Below are 17,809 nucleotides of genomic sequence, written 5' to 3'. Positions count from 1 at the left end.
CCCCACTGCGCCTGCAGCCCTGGGACCTGACGGCTGCTCAGCTTCCTCCCTCAGTCCCTGCTGGGGAGATGAAGCCAGGCCTGCGGAATGCTGCTCTGGCACGGACGCCAGTGGGGGCAGGGGGCTGGCTGTGCTGGCGGGAGGCTACAGAGGAAGGCTGCCAGGCTGAGCCGGCAGCAGGGTGGGGACCACCGGTCTGCCAGGCACTGGGCCTGGCAGGGCCCAGGTGGTGGCTGGGCCACTTGCAGAGGGGCCTCTGTGGGCCTCTCATGTGGCCATGTCATTATTCAGATGCACCCTCCACCCCCCCAAGTTGACTGTGGCCCCACATCCTGTCACCATCCCAGTGCCCATCCTGGCAGTGCCACTCGGCCCCTCCCCCCTCCGTCCACGCCCTGGTGCTCACACATGGGCCACAGGAGTAGCCCCTGAGTGTGCCACCTGACTCTCGAGTGGGCAGGGACTCTGGGGCCTGTTCAGAGTGACTTGCTTCCAAGTGCCAGGGGAAAATGAGGCAGGGGCCATGAGCCCGGGAAGGCACCAACCTACCACCTGGTGGTCTGTCCTGCAAGATTGAATGGGCCTCCCCTAAAGCCAGAATGGGGAGGCCGTTACGACTCCACCGTCTCCGAGCAGGGCAGAAGAACACCTCAGGGACAAAGACAGGTGCCTGGGGGAAGGGAAGAAATGCACCAGCCGGAAGGAGGGTCAGGAGAGACCCTGGTGGAAAAAGAGATGGCGAGAGAGGAAGGGGCATGGATGGGGGCATGTCCCCAGAGGCAGCTGCTGCAGACATTTTGCTCTTCTGTGGCCATGGTAGGGGCAGACCAGCTCCCACAGGCCTCCGGCTACAGTCAGGCCACAGCGGCTTCCGTGCCACTCTAGCCTGTCACCTCAGGGCTGCCTTCTGCCTCTTCCTCCCAGCGACCCACCTCCTCATCTGACTCAGTGGGTCCCTGCCCCAGCCTGAGAGGTGGCAAGGGAGGGGTTGTGTGGCCTTTGGCTGGATGAGGACAGTGAGACCCAAAGCAGGACAAATCGCACAGCCCAGCACCAGCATCAGGAGCCAAGGAAAGGCAAGGCTGGGAGAGGGGGGCCTCCCCCACAGCTGGGGGGAGCCGGGCAGAGAGGACGGCAGGGCCAATCCTGGGCCCACTTCCCAGTCATGGCTTGGTGGGCCAGCGTGACCAAGGTAGGGCTTTGGGATTGGCCTTGGTTGCAGCAGTCAAACCAAAGGAGGGGCTGGAGGCTGGGTGAGGAGGGAATGGTAAGATCTCCACAAAGACCCCAGCTGTTCTTGCTTCTCTGGCCTACCACCCATCGGCAGGAGTCCCTGGGCAGAGCTGGGCTCTCTGTGAAGCTGCTGGCTCTTGGGGCACACTAGAGCTGGCAGGAAGAGGCTGTTGGAGGAGCCACTCAGAGCTGAGGCCTGCAAGCTGAGTGAACATCAGCTAGAACAGAGGGAGGGAAAGGATGCTCTAGGCAGGCAGAGCACCAGGAGGCAGGATGCAGGAGGCAGTTTAGCATCTGCAGGAACTAGAGGCGCTGTGAAGTCACGGGGTCCAAATTCTAGTTGGGCAGGAGTGCCGGCTGCATGGAGTGCTCTCTGGGCCTTGGCAGGGGCCCTGCCAAGGAGCTTCACTGCAGGCCTGGTCAAGGCCAAGGTGGGCTTTCTGGAGGGGGCAGGGTGAGACTGGGTTCCTGGGGAGGAGGATCCTGGGCCAGAATGGCATGCCCCGCAGGAAGCCAGGAGTTTGTGGAGACAAGGGTGAGCTTAAGGAGCCTTCAGACACCTGGGGCTGGGTCGGCAAGATCAGCAGCCAAGCCCCTGCCTCCAGAGGCCAGCCCGCGGTTTCCTCCCCACTTCCGCAAGCATCCAGCCCCGAGTGGCTCTCCTGTGTCAGGGACCAAACCAGCAGCCCTGGGCTTGGTTGGGGAAACCGGACTCACCCTTACTGAACCTGGAAAGATGGGGGAGGGTGCCCCCCCCCATGTGTGGCTGCGTGGCCATGCAGGCTCGGCGCCCCCTGGGCACCTCGGAGCTGTGCACCTGCTGTGGCTGAGGTGGGGGAAGTCGGGAGAGCAGAGCGGTCACTGGGGCTGGCACTTCAGCCCCGGCCATCCAGGGCCTTCCACAACTAAAATCTACCACCAGACCCTCTGAGAAAGGAGCACACCGACCTCCATGCCTCTGGCTTCATTTCATTTCGAAGATACAAAGTATCTCTATGAGCAACTATTCTGTGGCACCGTCCCTAAGGGTTTGGGGCCAGAGCCAGACTGCCTGGGTTCAAGTTCTGCCCTGCTGTTTCCTAAAGTTGGGGAACTTTCAGAGAAATTGCTTGGATTTTTAGAATTCAGCTCCTTCTCTGAAGAACTGGGATGGAGGCCTCCTCCCTCCTAGAACGGGATTAAATGCTTAGAGCCAGGCCCAGAGCCAAGCGGTTCGGGAGGCTAGTCCCAGGCCTGCCTCCAGGAGAGGAGGCCCACGGTTCCACGCAGAGGGCCAGGCTCAGTCACTAATGAGAGGTCTGGGGTCCCTTGTCCCAGGGTGGAGAGAACTCCAAGCACAGCGAGGAAGGCCTCGGATGCCAAGGCCATGACGCCCGTGCTGCAGGGGGAACAGGCAACCTGCTGGTTTGAATTAGGTCCCCACCCGCCAACAGCTGTAGCCTGTTAGTGCCGAGCTCTGAGGCGGCAGAACCTAAGCAACACCCCTCCAGCCCCCCACCCAGAGACCTAGCTCCCCTACCCTGCAGGGCCCTGGGTCAGCTGGGGTTGCCCCAGCCACCCACCAACAGGGAGGGAGAGGCAGGAGCAAGAAAGCACTGCCTTTTTCTACTGGAACCCTAAAAAACCCCAGACCTTTCAGGCCTCCCGGCCCTTGGTGTCGGCTTCTTGCCTCGCCCTCACCTGGCACTGACCTGAGCTGCCCAATCTGTCCGAGGCCAACAGCTACTGTCCCCTGAGAAGCTGCTGCCTTCACAGCATCAGAGGAAGGCTCCCCGCTGAGCGGGAGCCCCGTAGCACCCCTCCCAGCCCCTCCCAGCCCCAGTTCCTCAGGGGACTTCGGGCTCTGGCTGTCACTGTGGGCAGCAGCCCAAGTGGGTGCCCTCGCCCAGGCCCCTCGCCTGGTCAGGGGCTTATCTGCAGGCTTCCCACTGCACCGAGTGGGCTCTTTTCCTTTTTCGTGGCACGGTGGCCCACAAGGGGAGTTTTCTTTGGATTGTCTTAGCTCCTGTTCGAGGGCCAGCTGATTCAGAACAGTCAAGACCAAAGCTCCCCACGCCTTTCCCCCCATCCCGCCCTGCAGATGAAGACACCCACCACCGGAATGAGAGTCGAGATCCCAGTGCTCCCTAGAAAACGAGACCCTGAAGAAACCTCACTTGGGGATTTTCCACGGCAGACTTGCAAATTTTCTTGCAAGTTTAAAAGTTTAAAGCAACATATCCAGATTGGACTGTTGTCAGGGGCCTCCCGACTTGAGGGGCGGTCTACTGTGGACAGAATTTTGAAAACAGAATCTCTGCAAGCCTTACTGCAAGAGGTTGTGTTGTATTCACCAAGCAAATACAAATTCCTTGGAGTCTGGAGGAGAAAAAAGCTAATTGTACTTGCTCCAAAGATTCTCCCGTGGCTGCTTAAAATATCCCCATGTTTCCTCCAGGAGTGCGTGCCGTGTGCCTGGCTCGAGAGCCGTGGGGACGCAGGTGCACGGCTGCGCAGGTGGGTTAGCAGGGTACCGCCGTCCCCAGGCAGCCACTTGCGGGTGGAATGGCACACACATCTGCGTGTGGTTGCAGCCGGTGGCCACAGCAAAGCCCAGAGCCACTCTGGAGTCCCCAGCGGGGGCGCCAAGCACCACTGGACCTTCTCAGGAGAGGAGCGGCGGAGGCCTGAAGTTCTTGGCTATGGACGAAAAGGAGCCTCAGAGGTGGCTGGCAGAGGGGCCCAGTCCTGCCGCCCCCTCTCCCCCCCCCCCCCAGGAGGACTAGTCCGGTCTGCGTGGGGAAAGAAGGATGAAGCAGGCACACGCACAGGCACAGGCTTAGACTAAGTATATGTTTTAATTTCTACAAGGCACCCCTTTCAAGTTTTAGGGGAATTTAAATGAAGTGTATACAAATTAGACATTGCTGATATGTACAAAAGTTCTTCTAGTTTTTAAACACCAGCTATATCATGTTGCATTTGCAGTAAACAGGACGTTACAAAAACAGCCCAATAATGCATTTTCTATTAAGAAGCACAGTACGCAACATAATTCAATTTCATTAAAAATTACCTTAAATACAGAATAATCTTGTTAGGAAGAAAAGCCGTCTCTGTCGTCCATTCGGTAAACACGCTGAGCGCTGCGGCTGAGCGCCGCTCTCGTCCACAGAGACAGCCACCGAGGCTTCTGGGGCCCACCTGCCCGGCCCCAGTGGGCAAAGGGACTGCCCGCGGAAGGCAGACTTCTGATTCCATGCCCCAACCCAGGAACCTGTGCCTAGGGGATCACTCCTGTGTGATACGCTCTATGACCGTGAACTAGGGGGACTGCCTCAGTGGGCTCGATGGAATCGCATGAACCTTCAAACAGGAGGAAGGAGATCGGAGGCACGAGGACTCGCTGGGCCATCGCTGGTCTGCAGACGAGAGGAGCGCACGAAGAGGAGCCGGAGCCACCTCCAGGAGCCGAGAGAAAGGCCCCCACCAGGGGCAGAATAGTGCCAGCCGCCTGAATGAACCTGGAAGCAGCTCCTTCCCCAGAGCCCCCGGTGAGGGAAACGCTACCCTGCGGACCCTCGGTCTCTGCCCTGTGGGGCCCCAGCAGAGTCCAGCCATACCGAGCCAGACTCACGAGATACAGAACTGTGAGCTAAGAAATGGGTACTGTTTTAAGCCGCTAAGTTTGTAGTAGTTACTCACAAAGCAACAGAACACCTATCCACTGCCCAACAGTAACTTTTCTTAACATAATGAGATTTGGCAGTTTTTGTTTGGGTTCTGAATACCGATTTTTCCCAGAGTATTATTAAAGCAATATTCTCCACTGCAGGCAACTTCTGAAAACCGTTCATACGAATCACAATGTTTCGTATTCACCAGTGAGTACGGCTGTTTGACTATGGTCTTGTTTTCTGATGCAGTCCCCTCTGTCAACCTGGCAAACAACTGACCCCTTGACCCTGTTTAAGAACCGTTTCTGGGTAACGGTTTGAACACATCCAAGACCATCCATCCCTCTACCGAGGTGCCCCCCTCCTTCCCAAGCACACCGGGCGCGGCCTGGGTAGGGTGGCACCACATTCTGCCCGAAACACCCAGTGTGAATTTCTTCTGCGTGACTGGACTAAACTGGCACTAAGGTGATAAGTACACTTGGGGGAACACCAACTAGATTAAAAAAAAAACCACACCGGCTTTTGCAGACCACACATTTTTTGGAGGAACCACCCGGAACCGTGAAAACGTGCAGTTTACGCTGTTCCATTCACCTCTCTCCCTTTGTCCTGGGCTTACCCGTCATGCAAGGCCCCACCGAGCCGGCATGGGTCACGGTGCAAACTCGGAGAGCAGCTGGCGCTGAGGCCCGCTCGGCTACCGCTGTCGTCTACTTCCTGACTCAAAAGACCTGCGAAGTGCCTAGGATGGAGGCAGCTAGGTTTCGCCGCCACTCTGGAAGTCCGTTCCTCCATCCACTCTTCCAGGGGCTCACAGGCCAGCTGTGTGCAGGAGGCCTGCGTGGCCACACGGTCCCCTCTGCCAATCCTGCTGGTCCAGGAGACCCCCCACAGGCCACACCTGTGGCTTGAGAGAACCCCTCCAAAAATTCAAAGTGAATACAGCTCAGAAGGAACCATGTTTTGTGCCGGTGAATAAAAAAATCAACTTCTCTCTCTCACGAGACTGTAATGTATAGTAGAGGAGAACAATGCTTAAAGGGGCACCGAAAAGCACCAAGCACCGGAGGGTGAACTGGAACGGAATTGTTTTTACAGTCGAAACTTCTGACCGTATTGGTCAGAAAGCATGTGAAACAGGAGGCCCTTGGAGACAGTGCAGGGACGTGGAGTTAAGGCTGGTTTACTCTTCTCACCCTCGCCCGCCAGCTGGAAGTCGTACAGACAGCAGGCTGTACGAGGACCCCTTTACTGGTCCTTAGAGACGACAGAGGAAGGAGTGTGGAGAGTCCAGCGCCACCGCCCCTACTCCGGCTGCCAGCAGTGCGCATCTGGGTGGTGTGTCTCTGAGAGCAGGGTACTGGGCTCTGAAATGGGTATGTGGGCACCTGGCCGCCTTCAACAGCTCTCCACAGGTCTGTGCTCGGCAGCACAGATACCAAAACTGGAAAATGGGCAGGACGGATCTGTATTCTAAGGAATACGTGAATGGAGAGAAATAGTCTATCCAAAGTAATATTGCAAATTATATGAAGAGTTCATGGTTTCTTGATTCAAGAAAATGAAATTTCACTTCCATAGCTGGCTACTGTAAAATGTGGCATAAAAATATTTTTAGGAGACATATCTGTACTTTAAATTCTGCACACAAAGAACGAGTAACAAGAAGTGTCTACTTTTGAAATTCATCTCTAATATTGAAATAGAACGACAGACTGCCATTACGTTTCTTACACTTTTAAGTTACCAGGTATTTACAAAGAAGATATAATCTGTATCAAAAAAGGGGACATTTTCAACTATATCTGCTGCTTTCACTGGGACTCCGGCGATGAGAGTAACTCCGGTCACTTTCGCTGTCAGAGCCATAAGATCTACAACTCCTGTGCGACAAAACAAAACAAACATACAACACACTTTAGCCATCAACCCTCTGAACTCCTCTGGTGGCTTCCCTTTTCACCAGACTGGCTGAAAGCCCTACTGAGGTGGCATCCGGCATGATGGGTGGACGGGGGCAGGGGGCTGCTGGCTGTGGTAACACTGCGGACTTTTCAGAGATGCTTCACATGGCAGAGAGCAGTAATAGCACGGTTAAGATAAAGAAACATCACATCTTGGAAAGTTACTTGAAATCCACTCATGCAAATAAGCAGAATAATTTTCCGTATTACCCAAATGAACATCAATACTTAGTTAGACTGAGGAGTGAGGAAGTAAGGGGAAAAGGCGCAGGAAGAGCGTTTCGTTACAGATATGGAAATCAAAATGGTGCCCAATGGGGGCGACAGGGCGGCACAGAAGGAAGGAGCACTGGACAGGGAGTCAAGAGGGAACTGGCCATTTCAAGAGGCAGGAGGGGCGTCTCTCAGCAGAAGAAAAGCTTCCCGCACATTGAAGCAGGGAGACAGAAAGGCCTGGGCTGTAGCTGCAGGTGGGAAGGCCTTAGGGCAACGCTAAGGAGCCTGGCCCTGCCCGGGAGGGCAATGTGGACAGAGCCCTTGAAGCGTTTAGGACAAGGAAGTGTCCAGATAGCAATGACCTTCTACAAGGGTCACTGGTTGTCCCTGTAGGGGATGAGGGAAGGGTAAGGCTGAAAGCCACCAGGAAAGGGACAAAGTAAAGTCACCACAAAAACTTGCAGTATTGGGCAAAATGTTACATAAAACATGATATTGATAAATAAATAAAAAGCTATTTCCCCCAAATAAGTGTCGAGATATGAAATTTAATTCTACTGCTGAAGCAAATGACTATATCTTACTATATAATTTTTAATTAAAAAATTAACAAACTTGCCTTGCTATTTCTAGCAATGAGTCCCCTTTTAAAAAGTGGGCCTTGGTTTGGGTGGCCTTCTCTCTTTATTCCTCCCGAGAAATACATCTGTCCAAAGACATGTGGCTATCTAAAAACCCATTTCAGATCCAAACGTCCACAATGACCCGCAAACATTACCCAGCACCTTCAACACGAAGGCCACGTCTGCGGCTGCCTGTGGGCTGCTGAAGTTCAAGAAGAGAGAAGGGGATTTCTGTCCTAAGATCATTACGTTGTCTCTTCTGAGTCTGCGGCCTCGCAGGCCGGGCTGCAGGGAGAGACCCACCTGGATCGCCTGTTGTAGCTCCTGCCTCGGTGGTAACTGTCGCTCCTCTGACTTCTGCTGCGACTCCGACTCCTGCTGTCGTAGCTGTCGTAGGTGTAGGACCTGCTTTGACAGCGACAGCGAACACTAAGGTTTCCTATTCAAAAGTTCACCTGTTCCCACCCAACTTCAGGACCTTAAGAGAGGTCTCTGAGACCGTGGATGCGGTGTGACGGTGAGACACGTTCACATGACAAGTACCAGAAACGTTCAACAACCACCCCAGACCAGACGTGCTGCGCCAAACGGAAAAACATCACAGAATTAACACTGAGCTGGTTGGGTCAGGTCTGGCGGACACTGCACATTGTGCTCAGTGACGCCTGCACCTACAGCCTGACAGTGATTGTGCCTTCTGACCCTGGGGTGGAACCAGCCACCAGGAAAAACTGTCAGAAAGACCTCGTTTGGAAAGGGTGTGATTTCACGAGACAAACGCCATGTGTTTAGGTTCCTCAACAAAATACAACACATTTAAAGGGAATGAGGGTTTTATAAAACAAGGCCTCTCGTTCCGCCCCTGTAGGGCCCACCCCCATGCGTACCTGGACCGACTGTGGGGGTCATACGAGCTGCTCCTGGACCTGCTCCTGCTGGACGTCCTAGTATGAATCACATGAGGGACCATCACCGTGTGCGGCAGGGCAGCTACACCAAAAACCTGGACATTCATTTGCCCGTCAAGGAGAAAACAACGAAGTCCGGCAGCTGTTCGTCTTTATATGGAAAGTGTGTCGAGTTTTTAAAACAGCAGGTTGGATCTCATAAGGGGGCCTGAGTTTTATGCTCTTCTCTTCTGAGCACCCTAAAGAAGGTCCCTGGGGAGGCTCTAACTGGGTGCGGGGGGGGGAGGGAGGCTCTAACTGGGTGCAGGGGGGGAGGCTCTAACTGGGTGCGGGGGGAGAGGTTCAAGGCCTGCCCGGGCAAGACGCTACCTTGTAAGTAAAATGAAGCTGTAGTTGTGCAAAATACCTAAAAGGCAAATGAGGGCTTGAAGAATCTGTGAGAACTAGAAATCTGGGATTACCCTTACCCCACTTCTTTATTTGGTCCCCCTTTAAAATGCCTCCTATCCTGTCCTGGCTGGTGTGGCTCAGTGGATTGAGCACAGGCCTATGAACCAAAGGGTTGCTGGTCTGATTCCCAGTCAGGGCACATGCCTAGGTTGCAGGCCAGGTCCCCAGGTGGCGCATTTGAGAGGTGACCAACTGATGTTATTTCTCTCACATTGATGTTTCTCTCCCTCCTCTTCTCCCTTCCCTTCTCTCTGTAAAATCTTTTTTTTTTAAAGGAGGCTTACAGTTGTAATACAAATAATACAAAAATAAATAAATAATAATATAAGAATAAGCTGTTGTCTGTACTCAGAACTATAAACCTACTTTGGAAAAAAAAATAAGAACAACCCAAACCCTTCCTATCCCAATCTCTAACCCAAGTCGAGAGGTGAATGCGGATGTGAACTCAGGTTAAGGAAGACGTACGCTGGGAGTGGGAGGAGGCAGAGACATAACGGGCAGGGCCGCTCTTAAATATCTCTGCTGCTTGTCCTTCCTCATTCTGGGAAGATCCCATCCCAAGAACAGCCAGTGAGAACCTGACTGCTCCTTGAGACAGAGACCTGGCTGGGACAAGGGGCCTGACTGGTACTGAGCAATGACAGGCCTGGATGGCAGCCAGGATGAGACAGAGTGCGGGACCCACGAGCTCACCTGTGACTTTTGTAACTGCGGGAGGAACTGCTCCGGCTTCTCGTTCGGCCCCTGCTGTACCACCCTCTGCTCCGACTTCGAGAATAGCTTCTTGATCTGCAATTAGGAGTGTAAAACTACCATTGTATTAACCCCCGCGCTGTTACAATTAAATTACTTACAGGGCAGGCAGGGAAACCACAGTAAGAGGACAGGGCGTTGGAAAGGTCTCTCGGGAGCTCCTCGCAGTGTGGGTGTGATGGTGACAGCTGACAGGGGTTCAAACTGAACAGAATGACACGTGGGAAAGCCAGGAAATGCTGCTACAGGTATGCGTACAGAAGCCCTACCAGTAACACCAGAAGAGAGAGTCCAAGCCAATCTCAGAGATTGGCAGAATGGGTTAAAACACTCACTCACAGCTATATACTGAAATATTCTAAAGCAGGAAAATGAATGAGCTATAGCCTCGTGTATTAGCTGAGGTATCTCTTTGGAACGTAATATTGAGTGAAAAAGGCAAAGGTAGAACATCTCTATATAAAAGGATTTTGTTTGAAAACGTGCAAAAGCAACACTGTCTAAGGATAGAAACATGTGAGGAAAGACCACACAGAAAAGCACCAGACCTGTACCGACAGTTCGGAGTGAGGTCGGGGAGGGAAGAGAGAAAGCAGAGCAGCAGTGCGTAGGGCCACACCAGGGACCTCAAAGCTCTACCAAGGTTCGATGGCATTTTAAATTACGCTTTACACCTTAATCATGTATTTTATATCTATTTAACCTTTAATCAAACAAAAAAGGTAACGCAATCCTGCCCTCCGCACTCCTGCTCTTCCCCCCACTTCATGCCTGTCACTCAGGATAGGGACCGTAACCCTCCATTCGGCCTTTAACACATTGTGTTCTAGTGAGATTCTAGTTGTTAACAAACAATCACAGAGCAGACTGGGCGGGGACTGTAAGACCAGCAGGAAACAGTCTGGATGAGCAGACATGCAGTCCATCCGAAATGTCCACGGGCATCTTCAGCTGATGCCAAGTGGTCCTGTCCACACTTAAAAAAAACATCCCGGTTCAGATAACTCATTTACTGCCATTTTTACTTAATACATAAATAAAAAATCCATCATGTTTCAGTGCTCCAATAACTGTGGTGTGGCTGTATTGCCAACGACAGCCCCGCTCTCGCCTTGGTGGCCTAGGTGGTGACAGCACTTGGGGCCAGGCAGGGAGATCGGTTGGCATGGATCGGTCTCTGTCGGGGTCTCAGGTGGAGTCAAGATGGTCTCTGCAAGGTAGTCCCTCACTTCATCGAGTTCACAGCCTAGTACGGGAGTCAGACCCAGGCGGGGAACCAGATCAGGGAGGCAGAGTTTAGCTACCTCAGTCTACTACCTTGGCTGAACGGCGTAGAGCAAACTGCTTAGCCTCACTATGCCGGTCTTCATTTATAAGATGAAACACCAGCCACCCGAAAGGCAGTCGTCGGAAGGTACTAAATGAGAGTGGCCAGCATCACCAACGGCTGAGACCCATCAGTGAGCAAATGGGAAGGCAGACATTGAGCAGAGCGGAGGCTGGAGCAGCTCGACAGGTAACTGTACCCAGAAACATGAAACGCCGGGATTCATCAGCTGTCTGGGCCTGCTGGGAGTCGGGGAAGGAGGAGGGAGAGGAGTCCACAGCACAAACGCAGAATGGGGTGAGAGGGGTGAGGAGCGTTAGCAGAGGGCTTCCAGAAGGCAAGGACCGAAAACCTCAGTCTACTGAGGTGGGGGAGGGAAGGCACAGAAGACAGACGGCGAGCAACTGAGGAGTAAATGGGAGGCAGGTACTACAGGTGGCCAGTGTTGTTTCCTGTTTTTAAAGGAATCTGGGTAAGGAGAAAGACTGACAAGTAACCAGAAAGGGAAACAAAAACACTCAAAGACTATTACTGTACTTTAGGTTCAAGTGATGAAAATCAAGCACAAAATAATAAGACACGTGAGTAATTAAGAGACAGTGAGGTAAAACCAAGAGATATTTATAACACAAAGAATATGAACTACTATGAATAAGCATATGAATTACTCCTATCCCCATCACCACTTCTTTTTTAGTTAAACTTTCAGGCCATGCCAGTGACACGAGTTAGCTGCAACTTGAACTGGAAATAAATAAACCTAAAGATGACGGTTTTGACCGTCCCGCCAACCCCATCCCCGCCTTGAATAAAGATCATGGAATTGGGCAGAAAAGGCAAAGGGATTAAGAGGCACAGTCTGGTAATTAAAACAGTCACGAGGATGTACAGTACAGCGCAGGGCATACAACCAATAATATTCTAGTAACCATGTACGAGGCCAGGTAGGGACTGGAAGTACCAGGGGAGCACTTTGTAAAGCCCACGACTATCTAACCACTGTGCTGTCCACCTGAAACTAATACAAAACAATACTGAATGTAAACTATAATTGAAAAAGAGAATCAGAAAGAGCTCATCTAGATGCTCGCCATGAGCAGGCAGCTTGGTCTCTATGGTCCTCCGCTCCCTCTTTGTGGGGGGTTGGGCTGAGGGTCTCTAAATCCTCTCCATCCTGTCACTTGCCACCTCCCAAGGCAACCGATTCTGCTGCCAGAGAGCTTCAACAGAAGTGATGGCTTTTTACACTGAGCCCCAACTTCTTCCCTGAAATCCGCTCCATGTCCTCAATCTGCTCTCTGAGTCAGCCGGCACAAGACTTCTCCTTATTCACCTCCCAGATATTTGGAAATAGTGATCTTGTCCCTAATTCTGGTGTCCTTCCAAGCTAAACAGTAACAGACTCTCTTTGGGAGAAAAAAAGGAAAGAGAATAATATTGCTCACCGATAAGATGATGTGGAACTTCGCGATCGACTTCTTGAATGACTGTAGGAGACAGACCTTGTTCTGTGTCTTGACTTGGTTTCGGATTTACTCCGAGACCGACTTGGACTCCGGGACTGGCTATCGCCGTCCCGACTAGGTGTCTGCTCATCACTTGAACTCTCCTGGTTCCTTGGCCTCCGGTTTAAGCGTGCCGTCTTTCTTACTTCATCAAAGAGAGACCCAGGCCGCACTTTATTTTTGCTTTTAATTTCGATTCTCAAGCCCTGCGGCTTCACTTCAGGCAAAGCAGTCAACGCTTTGCCTTCCATGGCACTGGATGTGACAGCTGCTGGTGCCACCAGGTGGCCTGCCCCTTGTAGGGGCTTCCACTTATTGTCCAGGAGGCCGAGCTGGCCCCTCTCGGCCACCTCCTTCCTCGCCGTGCTTTCCACGGTGCTGGCCGAGCCCGCAGACCCGCTGTCCACTTTCCCCACCTCGACCACCACGGGGCCTTCAGCCACGTCGCTGTCCTGGGTCTGCGCCTCTGCCTGGGGATGCTCAGCCTGCACTTCCTGCTTCACCAGGCCTGCCTCGGGCACATCGAGCCTCGAACTTTCGAGAGGGGACGACCCCTCCACCTTTGCTGGGGAGCTCCTATCAGGAGTGCAAATCTCCATGTTGTCGTCAGCTTGGAACACATCCTCCAGTCCGCTGGGGACGCTTTCTTCGACAGGCTGAGCGGGTGGGGGCGAACTGGCCACCTCCTCCTCAGCACCTGCAGGTGTGGGAGAGGTGCTGAGTTTACCATCTTCGCTGGCCAGTGGCTCGGCACCTGAGGTCGCCGTCGTTGTCTTCGGTTTACCTGAAAGGCTGCCATCTTCACGGGGCTTCTCAGTTTGGGGGATATTTTCTTTTGTGGTTTCACTGTTTTCAGAAACTTGTTTTTTCTCTTGGGACTCCTGAGTCACTTGCTTTTCACTAACCTCCTCCTCCTCCTCTTCCCCGAACTCTAGTGGAGGCTGCCAGTGGAAGGCCTGTTTTCGCTTCGGAGCCTTGTGCTTTTTGTCTTTCTTGCCCTTCATTTTCTCTTTCACTTTTTTGGTGTGCTCCCTTTTGAGGTTCTCCTTTGACCCATGTTTGCGCTTCCGCGGCTTCCCCCCGGGGTTTTCTGAATCGCGACAGGACCCCTCGGAGTCCGAGGCCGAGGGCCGCTGCCTGCCTGACTTCCGAGCACCGAGGCCATCACACCGCGGGGCACGTGCTGCAGACTGCGCTGCGGGTTTGGCTTTGGGGTGAGTTCCAACCAACTCGGACTCCGAATCTGATGTGGCCTCCCCCTCCTCCTTATCGGAAGTCGGCCGGGAGTTCCTCTGACTGTTTTTGGTTACGTCTCGTTCGGAATTGGACTCCGAGTCCCATTTGCTCCCAGCGTAATTCCTCCTTTTGGACTTACTGCCATTTCTGAAGTGATCGGCAGGACCCCCTTTCCGAGTTCTTTTTGAACAAGGGCCTTCCCGTTCAGGCTTGGATTTCCCTCCATCTCTGTTTTTCTCTTGTTTGTTATTCATTTCCACTTGGACTTGCTTCCCTTTTCCCTGGGCGGACTGTGTAACCTGGACACTTGACCGTTCACTGTCTGAAGAATAATCCAAAGATGACCTGCTTTCGCTATACTTTCTCTGGCATGAAGACTTGTCTCTGCCCTTCACATATTTATTGCGAAGTGTCTTTTCAGAGCTGCTGCTGTGCCTTTTATTTGAAGCGCTATTTTTTTTCCCACGGGACCTAAGTTTCCTCTTGGCTCGTCTTCCAGCATCACTGCTGACAGAAGAGTACGAAGATGATCGACTGTACTGTGAACGGTCACTGTATTTGTTTCGCGAATGCGATCTGGAGGAGGGAGACCTGGACCGCGAACGGGAACTAGCTGCGCTTCGTGACCTGGAGTACGACCTGGAGTACGACCTGCTCCTGGAGGATCTGCTTCTCGACCTTGGTGAACTTTCTGAACTTCTGTCACTGTATTTTGAATACGCACTCCGGTCACTTTCTGAGTTTTTTTCTCTTTTGTGGTAGGACGATGAACCACCAGTCTCTTTAATACTTGCTAAATTGTAAGTGCTTTGGATGGGCAGCAAATGGGTTGTTTTTGCTTTCATTTCCTGAATTCGCTCATAAGAGGGCTTCCAGGGCTTCTGTCCAGGCTTCCACCTCGAAGGAGGGGGACTGTCACTCAGAGGTATGACAGGAATATTTTCTGCCACCACTGGTGGCTGTACTATGACGCTTTCATTTTGTGGCACTGCTGCTCTTAAAGGTTCTGTTTTAACCGGTTTGTTTTCACTCAGCTGAGAGGCTGTTCTTCTTGGTGATTCTGATGCTGTCCGTTGGTGCCCTGACTTAGAACTAGACCTGGACTTCGATCTGCTTCGAGAAGGTGATGAGGATTTCGATGGCGTCCTTGATCTTGAGCTTCCTCTGGAATAAGACTGTGAGCGAGATTTTGATCTGTATGAGTCTCTGCTGGAATGAGTCGAAGAACTCTGGTCATCCTTATCAGATTTAGACCAGTCCCTCTTTGACGAGTGATGAGAGGTCAATGAGGAAGATCTCGACTTCCTTTCTCTATCACCAGAGGGTTTCATCCGTTGGGTGGAAGATTTTGAGGATTCTATATCAGACAGTACAATAATCCTTCTCTTCTTAGTCTGTTTGTGTCTCCTGCAATGCTTCTGCTTCTTAGCCTTCTTTTTATGTTTAACCTTCTTCTCTTTTCTGCGTTTTTTATGGTGACCATCAGAGTGTCTTGCTGTACTAAGGTCTGAATAATACCCATTGTAAGACCAGGATCTTGATCTCTGGGACAAGCTTCTTTCATCCCATCGGCTTGAACAGGGGTCACTTAACCTACAGAGAGAACATGATATGCACGCGTTACTTGCAAGCATGCTTTCTATCCTTTGAAATGAACATGCACATCCATTCACTGTCAATACAAACGCACAGATGAAGGGCTAGTTAACAGCAGAGTGCTGACTCCGTGGGCGCACGTAGGGAGGCCACGACCAGGAGTGTCGGCCTGGTCCAGTGCAGACATGTGAGCAACTAACTGCTCACAGAGCCACTTATAAAAGGACTTTCCCAAAGCTAAGCAGAGAATTATAAATTTGTTAGGAAAATGGTTTTGAGAACCAACCCAACTAACCACAAGGCCACGGCTGACACACTGAACTCCCGGCTGTGACCGGCTCCTAAGCCGCTGCCTCCAGGACGCTGTCCAGCCTCGTTCCCAGGCAGTTTCACTGATCCGGTACAGGATCGCTGCCTGAACTCTAGGAGAAACCCCTTTTGCTCAAGAAGCTAGCAAGACTGTTGCTTTATCTCAGCCTCACAAAGGTAATTGAAACCTTCCCCTAACCTTCAAACACTTACTATGGGAACTGAGGAAAAAGTACGCAAACGGAAGCAGGCTTCACAGCCTCACCGGTCACAGCCAGGCTAAAAACCCACAGTTCTCAGGACCACCGCGCCCGAGCCACTTCCGCACGGCAGGTGCGCACTTTTTCCTTCCTCTTCCAATTTCAAACATGCCACAGGACGCCCCCACGGACAAAGACAATTTTACCATGAACGACTACAGAGGATCCCATTGGTGTACTTTCACTTTTTAGTATATTTTCACCAGCTATTCCAAGGCCAGCCCGTTTCTAAAATAAATGTTCCACTGCAGGGCAACACTGAGGGTAAGAGATGGGCACACGTCTGAAGAAGGCACACTCCCCGGGGCCAGAAGTCACTGCACACACCGGGCACAGATTTTCCCGTCTGCCAATTCATTCATCAGTCAGTAACTGTGACACCTGGCCGTGAAAGACTTCCTGTTCAATTTCCTAAAATTGAACAAGAAGTCTTTAAGAGGTCCGGCAGGCTGAGAGTCTTGGGAGGGGAAAACAGCCTCCTGAGAATAGCGCTGGCTGCTCTCACCAAGTACCCCAATGTATTCTCAGGTCACACTCTCATTTTAAATTTAAATCTTTAGTGAAGAGTCCAAAAGCAGGTCTCTATCCCCTTACACTTCAAGCGCAGCGGCAGTGGGACTGTGGGCAGACGGAAAGCCCTTACTTATCTCCTTTGCTCCACTTCTCCCCGCTGGGTGGTCTGTAGGCTCTCAGTCTCTGCATCTCCTCCCTCCAGTGAGGGGGCGTCTCGCTGCTGTCGTCATCGTCTGACTCCGAACAGGACCTGGACCTCGGAGGTGTGTGATAGCGCTTTCAAAACAAAGACGGGAGTCACGGTTTCAAATGCCTCTCAGGTACAGACTGCTCCGGAACAGAGTTAGGGGTGAGACCCAACCTCAGACCCCGTTCAAAGATAGTAATGACCGAAGCACCGAAAGGATGATATGAAGTTATGCCAAACATAAGCAACTGGAAGAAATGGGGACGGGCTCAGATGTGCCTGCAATCACACACGAAGACTCCCTCTTCGAAGTCCAAACGGTTGCATGCATTAGCCTAGAGTATTCAGCACACTAAGATTTCTCAACACACTCACTGGCTGTCTGACATGGTCATCTCCTCCTTAAACCTACTCACACACGGCAGCACATTCTGATCTAACAGCAATTCCTCCCCAGGATTATGGACAACACAACTAGCTCCTTGCACAGATTTTGGATTACACCTAAAATCAAAGCTAGTGTTTTGCCTACAGGAAACACATTGTACTGCTTAAATAATTTGAAAAGAGAAAAGTCTTAACAAACATACAATTGTGCCCCTTCCTTTAATCTTCCGTCCAGACTTTGACACAGATGGTTTCTGATCACTTACAGTGGGTGTAGCATCAGGAATCTTCCTGGAAAAGGTGATTGAAGATTAAAAATAAGCAAATGCAGGCAGTTTTCTCAATGTTTACATGCAGAGTTTATGCTCCTATAACACAAAAACACTTCATTTAGATCCAACACTTAGGTAGAATGAGGTACTCCACATGACCCAATTTTCTAACCCTTCAAATGCCAAAACTGGAAGAAAAAAAAAAAGTAACCCAACTGGGAAGAAATACATGATACTAGTATTTGTCTTTTAAGCACAATACTATTTTTAAACAAAATCCTCTTTTAGAAGTCTCTTGTCAGAACAGTAATGTTCTAAGGGAATTCTGAATTATCTCTGACTCATGCTTAATTGTGCCTTTTTAGTCGGTTTTTCTTCTACTTTATATTTTTTATAGTGTATTTGCCT

At 51.6% G+C, this 17,809-nt stretch overlaps 1 protein-coding gene across 12 annotated transcripts in view; it reads right to left on the bottom strand.

The window, feature by feature from the left end:
- Window positions 1–4,051: 4,051 nt before the first annotated feature.
- Window positions 4,052–17,809, bottom strand: part of NKTR (natural killer cell triggering receptor) — a 44,712-nt gene continuing 30,954 nt past the window's right edge. For 7 of the 12 annotated variants that reach the window (XM_053669542.1, XM_053669541.1, XM_053669544.1 and 4 more), the window contains 7 exons: window positions 17,333–17,420; window positions 16,686–16,831; window positions 12,582–15,470; window positions 9,750–9,845; window positions 8,583–8,753; window positions 7,999–8,103; window positions 4,052–6,775 (listed from right to left, as the gene is read on the bottom strand). In XM_053669542.1, the coding sequence (XP_053525517.1) occupies window positions 6,688–6,775; window positions 7,999–8,103; window positions 8,583–8,753; window positions 9,750–9,845; window positions 12,582–15,470; window positions 16,686–16,831; window positions 17,333–17,420 (3,583 nt within the window). In that variant the 3' untranslated portion in view covers window positions 4,052–6,687. Of the gene's footprint in view, window positions 6,776–7,998; window positions 8,104–8,582; window positions 8,754–9,749; window positions 9,846–12,581; window positions 15,471–16,685; window positions 16,832–17,332; window positions 17,421–17,809 lie in introns of those variants that run through there. The other 5 variants (XM_053669543.1, XM_037148382.2, XM_037148383.2 and 2 more) reach the window with 5 other exon arrangements.

This window comes from Artibeus jamaicensis, unplaced genomic scaffold (genome assembly GCF_021234435.1).
Source record: "Artibeus jamaicensis isolate MK-2021 breed Jamaican fruit bat unplaced genomic scaffold, CSHL_Jam_final contig_519, whole genome shotgun sequence".
In the NCBI taxonomy this organism is placed as follows: domain Eukaryota; kingdom Metazoa; phylum Chordata; class Mammalia; order Chiroptera; family Phyllostomidae; genus Artibeus; species Artibeus jamaicensis.
The sequence above is the reverse complement of the archived record's forward strand: the minus strand, read 5'-3'. Positions and strand labels throughout refer to the sequence as shown.